Source organism: Hyperoodon ampullatus (assembly GCF_949752795.1).
Source record: "Hyperoodon ampullatus genome assembly, chromosome: 8".
NCBI lineage: Eukaryota > Metazoa > Chordata > Mammalia > Artiodactyla > Ziphiidae > Hyperoodon > Hyperoodon ampullatus.
The window spans coordinates 115,045,750-115,059,425 of NC_136921.1; the positions used below are offsets into that span (position 1 = coordinate 115,045,750).

General features: G+C 39.5%; 1 protein-coding gene across 1 annotated transcript in view; it reads right to left on the reverse strand.

The window, feature by feature from the left end:
* The window catches only part of HERC2 (HECT and RLD domain containing E3 ubiquitin protein ligase 2), a 222,286-nt gene that overhangs the window by 126,741 nt on the left and 81,869 nt on the right, over positions 1 to 13,676 (reverse strand). Inside the window, exons 20-25 of the mRNA XM_079710369.1 lie at positions 13,431 to 13,615; positions 11,859 to 12,014; positions 10,971 to 11,156; positions 5,604 to 5,774; positions 5,111 to 5,214; positions 4,115 to 4,265 (exon numbers count right to left, since the gene is read on the reverse strand). Coding sequence (XP_079566495.1) covers positions 4,115 to 4,265; positions 5,111 to 5,214; positions 5,604 to 5,774; positions 10,971 to 11,156; positions 11,859 to 12,014; positions 13,431 to 13,615 — 953 coding nt within the window. The remainder of the gene's footprint in view (positions 1 to 4,114; positions 4,266 to 5,110; positions 5,215 to 5,603; positions 5,775 to 10,970; positions 11,157 to 11,858; positions 12,015 to 13,430; positions 13,616 to 13,676) is intronic.

Genomic DNA, 13,676 nt, shown 5'->3' on the forward strand with positions numbered 1-13,676 from the left:
ACGCAAATCAATCAACATGATACACCATATTAACAAATTGAAGAAGAACCATATGGTCATCTCAATAGATGCAGAGAAAGCTTTCGACAAAATTCAACACCCATTTATAATAAAAACCCTCCAGAAAGTAGGCATAGAGGGAACTTTCCTCAACATAATAAAGGCCATATAGGACAAACCCACAGCCAACATCGTCCTCAATGGTGAAAAACTGAAAGCATTTCCTCTAAGATCAGGAACAAGACAAGGCTGCCCACTCTCACCACTCTTACTCAACATAGTTTTGGAGGTTTTAGCCACAGCAATCAGAGAAGAAAAGGAAATAAAAGGAATCGAAATAGGAAAAGAAGAAGTAAAGCTGTCACTGTTTGCAGATGACATTATACTATACATAGAGAATCCTAATGATGTTACCAGAAAACTACTAGAGCTAATCAATGAATTTGATAAAGTAGCAGGATACAAAATCAATGCACAGAAATCTCTTGCATTCCTATACACTAATGATGAAAAATCTGAAAGGGAAATCAAGAAAACACTCCCATTTACCATGGCAACAAAAAGAATTAAATAGCTAGGAATAAACCTACCTAAGGAGACAAAAGACCTGTATGCAGAAAATTATAAGACACTGATGAAAGAAATTAAATATGATACAAATAGATGGAGAGACATACCATGTTCTTGGATTGGAAGAATCAGCATTGTGAAAATGACTCTACTACCCAAAGCAATCTACAGATTCAATGCAATCCCTATCAAACTACCACTGGCATTTTTCACAGAACTAGAACAAAACATTTCACAATTTGTATGGAAACACAAAAGACCCCAAAGAGCCAAAGCAATCTTGAGAACGAAAAACGGAGCTGGAGGAATCAGGCTCCCTGACTTCAGACTATACTACAAAGCTACAGTAATCAAGACAGTATGGTACTGGCACAAAAACAGATATATAGACCAATGGAACAGGAGAGAAAGTCCAGAGATAAACCCACTCACATATGGTCACCTTATCTTTGATAAAGGAGGCAGAAATATACAATGGAGAAAGGACAGCCTCTTCAATAAATGGTGCTGGGAAAACTGGACAGGTACATGTCAAAGTATGAGATTAGATCACTCTCTAACACCATACACAAAAATAAACTCAAAATGGATTAAAGACCTAAATGTAAGGCCAGAAGCTATCAAACTCATACAGGAAAACATAGGCAGAACACTCTGTGACATAAATCACAGCAAGATCCTTGTTGACCCACCTCCTAGAGAAATGGAAATAAAAACAAAAATAAACAAATGGGAGCTAAGGAAACTTAAAAGCTTTTGCACAGCAAAGGAAACCATAAACAAGACCAAAAGACAACCCTCAGAATGGGAGAAAATATTTGCAAATGAAGCAACTGACAAAGCATTCATCTCCAAAATTTACAAGCAGCTCGTGCAGCTCAATAACAAAAAAAGAAACAACCCAATCCAAAAATGGGCAGAAGATCTAAAAAGACATTTCTCCAAAGAAGATATACAGACTGCCAACAAATACATGAAAGAATGCTCAACATCATTAATCATTAGAGAAATGCAAATCAAAACTACAGTGAGATAGCATCTCACACCAGTCAGAGTGGCCATCATCAAAAAATCTAGAAACAATAAATGCTGGAGAGGGTGTGGAGAAAAGGCAACACTCTTGCACTGCTGGTGGGAATGTGAATTTGTACAGCCACTATGGAGAACAGTATGGAGGTTCCTTTAAAAACTACGAATAGAACTACCATATGACCCAGCAATCCCACTACTGGGCATATACCCTGAGAAAACCATAATTCAAAAAGAGTCATGTACCAAAATGTTCATTGCAGCTCTATTTACAATAGCCAGGAAATGGAAACAACCTAAGTGTCCATCATCAGATGAATGGATAAAGAAGATGTGGCACATATATACAATGGAATATTACCCAGCCATAAAAAGAAACGAAACTGAGCTATGTGTAATGAGGTGGATAGACCTAGAGTCTGTCATACAGAGTGAAGTAAGTCAGAAAGAGAAAGACAAATACCGTGTGCTAACACGTATATATGGAATTTAAGAAAAAAAATGTCACGAAGAACCTAGGGGTAAGAGAGGAATAAAGACAGAGACCTACTAGAGAATGGACTTGAGGATACGGGGAGGGGGAAGGGTAAGCTGTGATGGGGCGAGAGAGTGGCATGGACATGTATACACTACCAAACGTAAAATAGATAGCTAGTGGGAAGCAGCCGCATAGCACAGGGAGATCAGCTCGGTGCTCTGTGACCACCTAGGGGGTGGGATAGGGAGGGTGGGACACACAAGAGGGAAGCGATATGGGAACATATGTATATGTATAACTGATTCATTTTGTTATACAGCAGAAACTAACACACCATTGTAAAGCAATTATACTCCAATAAAGATGTAAAAAAAAAAAAAAAAAAAAAGGAGACCTGTGTTGAGGCACAGGTCAGACCCCATAGGAACATGCCACCCATCAGTGCAAATAGGGGTACTCATTATAACTGCTATGAGTGAGATTCACCAAAGAATAATCAGTTTTTACATAACTACAGATTTTTTTTCAGTAACTGTGCTATCAAAATATTCCTCCAAAACCCAAGCAATCAAATCTGGGATGCACTCAATGTCCTTTTACTGGAAATTTAGATATTAGAGCATTCAGGAGCATTCATCAAAGTGCCACCTTAATTCTTCTAAAACACAAATGTGATCAGACCCTCCCTGAACCTCTTCATTTAGAACTCCCTCTTGTCTCTTTTTTTTTTAATAAATTTATTTTTTTTGTTGTTTTTTTGGCTGCACTGGGTCTTCATTGCTGCGTGGGCTTTCTCTAGCTGCAGCTAGCGGGGGCTACTCTTCGTTGTGGTGCACGGGCTTCTCATTGCGGTGGCTTCTCCTATTGCAGAGCATGGGATCTAGGTGTGGAGGCTTCAGTAGTTACAGCACTCAGTCTCAGTAGTTTTGGCTCGCGGGCTCTAGAGCGCAGCCTCAGTAGTTGTGGCACACGGGCTTAGTTGCTCCGCGGCATGTGGGATCTTCCCGGACCAGGGCTCGAACCCGTGTCCCCTGCATTGGCAGGCGGATTCTTAACCACTGTGCCACCAGGGAAGTCCCCTACAGGTCTTCAGAGGAAGAAAAGTCCACTGTCTTCGAGGCTCTGCAGACAGCAAAGCGCCCAGCACACACACCAAGGGTGTGCTCCAGAAGGCAGGCTGAGCAGGCACCATGAGCATCCCTGCCCACTAGCCTTCTCACCCAACCCTACACATACACAAGCAGCTCGAAGCTGACTTTCTCAGCGATGCCCTCACACACCCAGTCTGCCGGGGCTCCGGTTTCAGGATGGCTCCACCTCCATGAAGTCTTGCCCTCCACCCCCTCCCCACTTCCCAAACCACTTACAAGTGTCTCCATTTTATCCTCTACCACCATCCAACCTGACCTGCGTACCATGTCTGGCTCATCATCACACAGGAAGCACCTGAGGGCAGAGGTGCACCTAATTCTACACCTGCTACACCCTCAGAGACTAACATGGTAATTCACATGAGAAATTACTCCATAGATGCTTGTTGGTCAGTGAAAGGCAGATGGAGAAATGCACAAATATGTGAAGAGATATTTAAGCCTATCATATGGGATAGGGAGAAAATGTAATACTTTAGGTGGTTACAAAGGCTGCCATCCCAAAATGTATTGGATTTGAGTCTGGTAAAAATGCAATGCTCAAACAGAAGAGCATTCCTAAGAGGATTAGCCGATCCACATCACGTGGATTTCTAGGCACACAGGGAGATGACAGTCGAGTTGAGCCCATCTGTTAGAGGATGCAGAAGTGAGACCACGCACAGGCCCAACATTCCTACACACCTGTTAGCTTCCTGTGCTGCCACAGATCGCGAGCACAAATGAAAGCCGCTCACAGCTATTTCTATTAACTGGTTTAGTCTCACTATCCTTATTTTTCCTCACCAATAACTGTGTTGATTCTTCCTGTTCTATTCTCAGTGGCACTTACAGCTCAGCTAAAATAACCTGCTAATCTGTTAGCAGAAAACAAAATTTTTCTTACTGGCGCATTCGACCTCAACTGGAGATAGCGGTGTGCTCATAGCTAAATAGGAAGCGTGTAACCCAAGGAGTAAGCCCAGATTTCTTTCAGTGTCTATAAGAGGTGAAGACAGACTTCCCAAATCTGGTATGGTGACAATTTCTTGGTCAGGCTGCAAAAGATAAATTTCATCATTAGTATGAGAAAACAGGGTTAATGAACATTAAACCAAGAAGACCAACGGCTTTATCCTTAAACAAGACATACTGCCATAATAAAGACTATATTCTATAATAGTGAGATCAGGCTGCTACCAAAATAACAGAAGATATAAAGCAGACAGTATATGCTAAGTCTGGTAGAAAATCCAAAGCAAGGATAAACCACTTGGCTAGAAAATTCCTTAGGGAATCAAATAGAAGTTAGAAAAGAAAGGGATCTAATGAAAATAATCTTAAATGTTGCCAGCCAAATGACAATTTATAAACAAAGTTAATTTTTCCCTTCATAAAATGCTTCAAACATTACCCTTGAGGCATAACTTAATAAATTTTATTACCTCTGTATCCATATCTGGAAAGCCAATCCCAATGCTAATGAATATATAGAATGGACATAATTCTATTCTAAAAAATTATGCTACTAAATAGTTCCTCCCCAAAAATATGTATCTCAAGATGGTAAGTCCTTCCAAATTTCTACACAGGATTACAATAAAATCGTAAAGACAAAAAGTTAACCTCTTTTTTTCTTTTTGTGGAAGAAGGTCTACGTTTCTTACAAATTAACAATTTTAAAATAATTTTTCAAGGCCAATACATCATAAACTACATGAATAAATGTAAATTGATTTATGAAAAAAAATCTCTAAAAGATCTCTGTGTTTACCACTTAATAATGACCCCCTCCCCCAAAAGATCCAACCAGCAATATTTCAGGGTAAAAACCACTTCTCAGAAATATCCAGAGAGGGTCTCCACTGAAGTCCACCTTGGTGCTCACTGCACACAGCCTCACCTCCAGATACTGGCCAACACAGAAGGCATGCATTGATTCCCGTGTGTCTTCAAACTGCAAAGCAGCTTCCAAAGCTACCACTGGGTCTTCCCCTACAAACTGAGCTGAAACATAACAAGCAAAAGCAACATGACTTCAGTACAGTTTGCCTAGGCATTTATAGTAGAAATGGCAAGTGGGAAATAGATTAGGCAGGTTAACTCCAAAGTGAGGGTTACCAAAGTAACGTGATCTCTCATCCTCTGCCAGGGCTGTCTGGGTCAACTCAGAACTTGCAACAAGTTCCAACAAGTGTTGGAACAAACAATGCATAATGATAAGAAATTTTGCATATGTGCCTGAATTTGCTGTGATAGGACAGACCCCAAAGTCACTGACCGACTGAAGGGTATGGGTGCTGGAGCAGGACTAAATGGATCATTTTAAACCAAATGCTCTGCTTAAAATAACACATCTGAAACTGCTAACCATGAAGTCAAAAGCGAGGCCTTACCAAGAATACTATTTCCTGTTAATGACTGCGTCTGGAAGTCCTTTATATCATACACTTTCCCATCAATCACAGTCCAGAAGCCTCCATCTTTATTATGGTTCTCCAAATCAGCTTTGCGTATAAGCGTCACTTCCTCATTATTTCTACAGTTCTGACCTGTAAAAAATGACTCTGTGTATACAGAAACCAAAATCAATGAATCAATAGATCAATAGATAACATGACTAGAACAAACTGTGTGAAAGAACTACAAGGTGAAATAGACAAATCCACAAACACAATGAGAAATTAACATACCTCTTACTATAACTATCACCACAAACAAAAATTCAGCAAGGATACAGAATGATTTAAAAACAAAAACAGAAACACCACGTGAACAGCATGAATAGCAAGTCTGGCTATATACCAAGCATTAGAGCAAATCTCAAAAAATTTCAAATAAGTCAAGTTACACAGCATGGACACTGACTACAATGCAGTTAAGTTAGAAATAGGTAACGGAATTCCCCGGTGGCCCAGTGGTTAGGACTCCACGCTTTCACTGCCGAGGGCCTAGGTTCAATCTCGCAAGCCGTGCGGTACGGCCAAAAATAAATAAATAAGTAAATAAACAAACGAATGAACAATAGAAACAGGTAACAAAAAATAAATAAAAATCTCTATATATTTGAAAATTATGAAATATATTTCATAAATTCCCAGAAAAAAATGACTATGGAAATCAGACAACTGAAATGAACAATAATGAAAATACTACAGATCACCACTTGTGACATACAGCTAAATGTATGTTTGAGAGCATTTCTACCTTTAAATGTATATATTAGGAAAAAAGAAAACCTAAAAAGTTAACAAACATAAAATCAATAAAATTCAATGAGTTCATAATGATACTCAAAAAAAAAGAAAACCTCATGGGTCACCTTTGGAAGCATTAGGACTCGAACGAACTTAATATTACAAAAAATTGTTAACGAGGGGTGGCGTGGTGGTGAATCAAGCCAGGATCACATCCTCCCTGTGCAAACTGTATCTTATGCTACCAAACAGCTGAGGGCAGGGTTGCTAGGGGACTGCACAGAAGACACGTTATACATGAACTCCCTGGTCCATGTGAACAGAACTGAAGGTGGGGCCGCCCACCATCACAGGCCTCTGAGCCACTGAAACACAAAGCACACACACTCTGACCCATCAAAACTGAATCCGAATCTCATTAAGCCTATACATATCATCAGCAGTTTACAGAAAACGTAACTGACAGAAGATGTTAAGACTTGAAGAAGAAAATGCAATCAACCAAGTTCAGAAAATGTGAACTTTTCCAGAACAAATGTCCTACTTCTTTGAAAAATAAACAGTATGACAAAAGAGAGGGAGAGGAGAGCCTGGAAATACGCTGTTGGGGAAAAAGAGACTCAAGTATGTATCACCCAACTGCAACATACAGGACTTGTTTAGATCCTGACTCAAAATAACCACTAATAAAAAGATAAATCAATCACTGTTAATCTTAGGATAATGAGATTGTGGTTTTATTCTCCCAAAAAAGTTCTTATCATTAACAGGTGAAGTGTGTGAAAATGTTTTAAAGACAGAAATATGCTTTAAAATAATACAAGCAATCGATCAGATAGAAAGTGTAGGAGTGCTTCGAGAATGTGAATTTTTTTTTTTTGGCGGGGCCACACCACGCAGCATGTGGGATCTTAGTTCCCAACCGGGAATGGAACCTGTGCCCCCTGCAGTGGAAGCTCGGAGTCCTAACCACTGAAATGCCAGGAAAGTCCCCAGGATTGTGAATAATTTTTACTCTACATTCATTGTATTATTCTCTCCTTTATCTCTGTTAGAAAACTTTCATAATAAACATATTACAAAAACATCAGTATGCTAACAATTACCATTTCTCAAAAAGTTAGAAAAATGTCAGATTAAACCCTAAGAAAGAAAAAAATAAATAAATAAAGAACAGTGTGGTATCAGCATAATGACAGACATTTAGATCAACAGAATAGAATAGAGAGCCTAGAAACAAATCCTCACAATATATAGTCAAATGATTTTTTTGACAAGGGTGGCAAGACCATTCAATGGGAAAAAAAGGACAGACTTTAGAAATAAATGGTGCTGGGAAAATGAATATTCAATTGCAAATGAATCAAGTTGGACCCCTACCTTTCACCATACACAAAAATTAACTTAAAATAGATTAAAGACCTAAACATAAGAGCTAAAACTATAAAACAGAAAACTCTTGGACTTCCCTGGCAGTCCAGTGGTTGAGACTCTGCACTTCCAAGGCAAGGGGCGCGGGTTTGATCCCTGGTCGGGGAACTAAGATCCCACATGCTGAACGGCGCAGCCAAAAAAAAAAAAACTTCTGTGTGTGTGTGTGTGTGTGTGTGTGTGTGTGTGTGTGTGTGTGTGTGTGTGTGTGTGTGTGTCTTAGAAGAAAACATAGGAGGAAAGCTTAATGACACTGGATTTGGCAATGATATTTTTAGACAAGACACCAAACGCACAGGCAACCTTCATCAAAAAAAAATCAAAGTACACTATCAACAGAATGAAAAAGCAACCCACAGAATGAGAGAAAATATTTGCAAATCATATATATCCAGAATACGTAAGAAACTCCTAAAACTCTACAATAACAACAAAAAATCTGACTCAAAAGTAGGAAAAAGGGGGATTCCCTGGTGGTCCAGTGGTTAGGACTCTGCACTTCCACTGCAGGGGGCACGGGTTCGATCCCTGGTCGGGGAACTAAGATCACACAGGATGGCAAAAAACAAAAGTTGGAAAAAGACTTGAAAAGACATTTCTCCAAAGATATGCACATAGTCAACAGGCACATAAACAGATGCACAACACCACTAATCATTAGGGAAAACCAAATCAAAACTACAATGTAATACCACTGCATCCAAACAGGATGCCTATTATTTAAAAAACAGACAACAAGTGTTGGCAAAGAGGTGGAGAAATTAGAACCCTTCCTTGTGCATTGCCTGTGGGAATATAAAATGGTACAGCTATTGTGGAAAACAGTATGGCAATTCCTTAAGAAATTAAACATGGAATTATCATATGATTCGGCAATCCCACTTTTGGCTACATACCCAAAAGAAGTGAAAGCAGGGATTCAGACATCTACACAGCCATAGTCACAGGAGCATCAGTCACAACAGCCAAAAGGTGGAAGCAGTCAAGTATCAACCAACAGATGAATGGATAAAAAAGGTGTGGTTTGTATATGTGTGTATACACACACACACACACACAAATATATACACCATATATACATATATATATACCAAATATATGTGATGGAATACTACTCAGCCATAAAAAAAGAATGAAATTTTGCCATTTGCAACAACATGGATGGAAAAATACTGTATAATCATCAAGAGTTGCAGAAAAAGTATTTGATGAAATTTAATATCCATTCATGGGACTTCCCTGGTGGCACAGTGGTTAAGAATCCACCTGCCAACGCAGGGGACACGGATTCAATCCCTGGTGCAGGAAGATCCCACATGCCGGGGAGCAACTAAGCCCATGCACCACAACTACTGAGCCTGCGCTCTAGAGCCCGCGAGCCCCAACTACTGAGCCCGCATGCTGCAACTACCGAAGCCCGCACGCCTAGGGCCCATTCTCCACAACAAGAGAAGCCACCACAATGAGAAGCCTGCACACCACAAGGAAGAGTAGCCCCTCCTCGCCGCAACTAGAGAAAGCTCGCGCACAGCAACAAAGACCCAACACAGCCAAAAATAAATAAATAAAATATAAATAAATAATTTTAAAAATCCATTCACCATTAAAGACTCATCACAAAGCAGAAACAGAAGGAAACATACTTAATATTTTAAGGTATCTACAAAGAAAGCCCTACAGCAAACATCGTACTTCATGTGTGAACTTTGGAAGTTTTCCCTCTACTCCTAGGAACAAGACAAGGATGCCCATTATCACCATTTCTATTCCACAGTGCACAAGGGGTGCCAGCAAGTGCAATATTTCCGGGGCGACGCTCTGTGCTCAGAAGCAGACACAGGCAGAGAGTCACCTGAGTCAGACAAAAGTGGTACTCTAGGGGAGAGACCACAACGGTCCTTTCACCCAAGGGTGCTGGCCCAACAATCCTACGGACAAAATGCGTATGGAAAAAAATGGCATGCGATCTCTTGGCACAGAGGAAGGACAGGGAGAACTCCCCCGCTTTGTAGAGATGAGGCACAGTCACTGTGGAAGCCTGGCACTGTGTACTAAAACACGCCTTACAAACCACCAAGAAACAGACATGAGGATGTTTAAACAACTCAGTTGTTATGGGGCACATGTCTATCTGATAAAATGATCAAGAGAAGTCGGGGAGTGGCAGGCACACAAGCCTGGAGAGGGAAATCTTCCAGGGAGACAGAGACAGTGTTCGGGAGGGTCCTGCTTCATAAACGGCTTCCCCTGGGACCAGTCCCAAAGCTGCTGTCGGTACTTTTGTGTATATGTTATACTTCACAATAAAAAAAGGTTTTACAATGAGTATGTGTGAACTGCTGATCAAGTTATATGCCTTCAACCATATACAGTAAACAGACAAAAGTCACAAATGACCATTTAAGTTCACAACAGTAGATGAATCGTGTTGAAAATATTAGCTATACTAAAAAATAAAAAATTATGCTCAATATCCTAAGGTCAGTTATTTTCCTCAGGACAACTGTTACTTTTCGTTTTAAGCTCCTATGTTACAGAAATGACAATCTACAATGGCATAAGAAAAGGCCTACCTTGCTTGAGCTTTCCTATAAAATGAAAGTTGAACCACAACTTCAATTAATTCGGTGAGTCCAGGAAGTCATAATACTTAGATTCAAAAGCATCAAAATTCAAAACTTTGAGAAGACAAGTTTCATTCCAATTTGGTAAGCACTAGAGACACTATGGATGGGAAGTGCTCAGCTGACTATGGGAATTCCATAACTCATGTCACGTAACGCCAATGAGTTTAAGAAAGTCCTCCTATATTAATGTCTGCCTCCAAAGTGTGACCATATCTAACCACCTCAACAGCACCTTCTGGAGACAATTTCCAAGAAAGGGTTTTCCAGAATGTTCTAAAATAATCCAATTCAGGATGTAACAACCATTACTAACAGAAAAATTTTCCTTAAATATAACCCAAATCTGTTCTGATTTGGATTATCTTTGTTTTCCATTTACACTACCATCAGTGAAAATGGCAATAACTGGTCTTCCTTTGTTAAATAGTCTTTCAAATGAAAAGGCAAGAACAGAACAGACTAGGACAAAACTCTCCTCAGTGAAAGTCTTTAAGTTAAGATGCCATACCCATGATGCCAGGCCAGGCTAACTCTTCATGGTCGTCCCTTTCCTTTCCTGGTGCCAGGTGGTTGAACCGATCCAGATGTTCTAGCAGGCCACCCAGCAGAGGGACAGCTCCAGCCTCCTGCATGAGACCAGCATTTTTACTGAGCAGAAGCACTATAGAAACTACTAGTTCTGGAAGGAGAATACCTACATTTAAAAAGAAAAAAAAAACGGCGTAAGATTTAAACAAAAGTGTTCATCCTATAAAACCATTCTGTAAGCTTGTGCTATGTTTAAATTCTGATAAATCACAAAATAAGGAATGCTCATCCTTTAGCATATTTCTACAGGATTATTTTATCTTTCATTCTGAAAGAAACAAATATAGGTATCAAACAGAAGCCTCTGAGTTATAAGAATACTTTTCAAAAACACTGTGTTTCAACACGAAAGTATTAACTAGAGTCTTTTATTGAGAAAACTAAGTGTTTGCAACTAAGCTTATTATCAGAAAAAAGGCACTCAATACTCTGTCACAGAATTAACTTGAAAAAATATTAAGCAATATAGGAATTTATTAAGGCCCTAAAAGGGGCAACTAATTCTTATGCTGCTGAAATAAAATTAGACAATTACCATTAACCTCATTACTGAAGTGTTAATAATGGTGGCATGACTCTAAATCACCAATTATATGTATCACTGTATATGATACAGTGACGTGAGTCCCATACCAGGCTGCTTAACCACGGAATTGTCAGTAACTAAAAAAACGAAAGGAGAAAGGGCTACAGGACTAGAAGATGTATGGGGTAAAGGCATGCAGGTTTACCACAGAATGATAAATTTTAAATCTCATCAATCCCCGAAAATAAATACATGCCCACATTTAGGAAACAAGGTAAGTACCCGTGAAGTCCCCTTCCACAATGCAGGCCACCTCTGCAAAGTGCCGCCAGCTAGTGGAAGCAATGCTGGCTGCCACGGGCAGTATATCTCCAATGTGTGTGCACAAAAGGGCTGTGTACTTCTTCAGCAAGGAACCAACCCCCATTAGTTCAGGACCTGAAGGGAAGATTTAGACAATTTCATTTGCACTGTTAAAATTTACTTTGTAAATAAACTTCACTGTTCCACTATTCTACTCTCATCTATACATTTTTTACCTACAATAATTTTCTCAAACAGGAGCGGTTAATCTTACTTATTTAGTCCTTGGCTCCTTTTATATCACATAATTTGAGAAACTGAATTTGGATATACTGATTTTTATACACTGCACTATATAGTATCTAAAAACTTGGAGTAAAAATACTAAAGTCATAACTTAGAGGTCTAAAACCTTATATCCTATAGACATGTTTTCTAAGTCCAAGTCTTAATGCCTGAAAATTACTCCCAGTGAACAAAGTTAGGCATTTTTCAATCTTATAAAAATCTTCAACTTTTCGGAGCTTCCCTGGCGGTCCTCTGGTTAAGACTCCACAATCCCAATGCAGGGGGCCCTGGTTCGATCCCTGGTCAGGGAACTAGATCCCGAACATGGCAGCGAAGATGCTGCGTGCTGCAACTAAGACCCAGCACAGCCAAATAAATAAATATTAAAAAAAATAAAAAATCTTCAACTTTTCCTCCTACATGGCTCTTAAAAGCTTTTTAGTCCTTGTAACTCTATGACACTGAGATGGTCTCCTCTTTCAGACTGAAATGGTTCACCGATTTCAACCTGAAATTTTCGATCCTCTACAAGTGCCTAACGATTTTCAGGAAGTAACAAAATTGTTTTAGACTATACTGGCTATAAAAATATTAACAAAAGCAGCAAACCTTTCCATCACTGACAGAGAAAACTACCTTATAAAGAGCCAGGCACTCCTTCTGGAGTTTGTGGGAAGTACTCCACTCTACATTATACACAGAACTGAGCACTTATGTATCGTCCTATTTTCATTCTCACCGGCACCCTCAAGTCTTAACCTAACTCTGTAGGTGAGCAATCTACAGCCCCCAGGAGACTTAGTCCCGGGTCCAGGAGCTAATAAACCAGAGCTATAACTGAGATTCAGACTTCCTTCAACGATAATGCATTCCTCCTACTACATCCATCTAGCTTACCAGGGTGACATACAAACATTAGGTCACTATTTCGTCCCCACGTTATGTCAATCTCGAAGTGTCCACAACTAACCCGAGGAATGAGTCTGATAAATCTTCTGTAAGACTAACCTGAACATAAAGGATACTATTTCTCATGTCTAAGGAATTTAAATGTTAACACAATGAAATAAAAAATATTGATGAGTCTAATATAGAAATATCTGTCTGTCCAAAAACAGTGGATGCAAAATGAAGTCCCCCAAAATTGGTGCATCTAACAGCATAAGAACTACACATTTGGGCCATGCAGAATAGGCATGTCAAGAAGCCTAAATAAAAAAGCCAAAATACACACAAGACACTTTAACATTTTAAGTAACTTACTAGAAATATCTGAAGTCTGACCAACATTTTCTCCCGGATAAAGTTTACTGATAAGTAAGCGCTGAAAACGCAGCAACAAATCCAATGAAGCAGATCTCTCATGACTATGTTGCTCAAAGTCTAGACATGATGATATTCGACGGGCAACATCTTTCAATCTGGCTACTGTCTGAGAAGCAATGTTTCTATGCAGGAGAAAGAGGATTGCAAAATTAAACAAGTTATGTTTGTTTTTAAAGGGGGAGA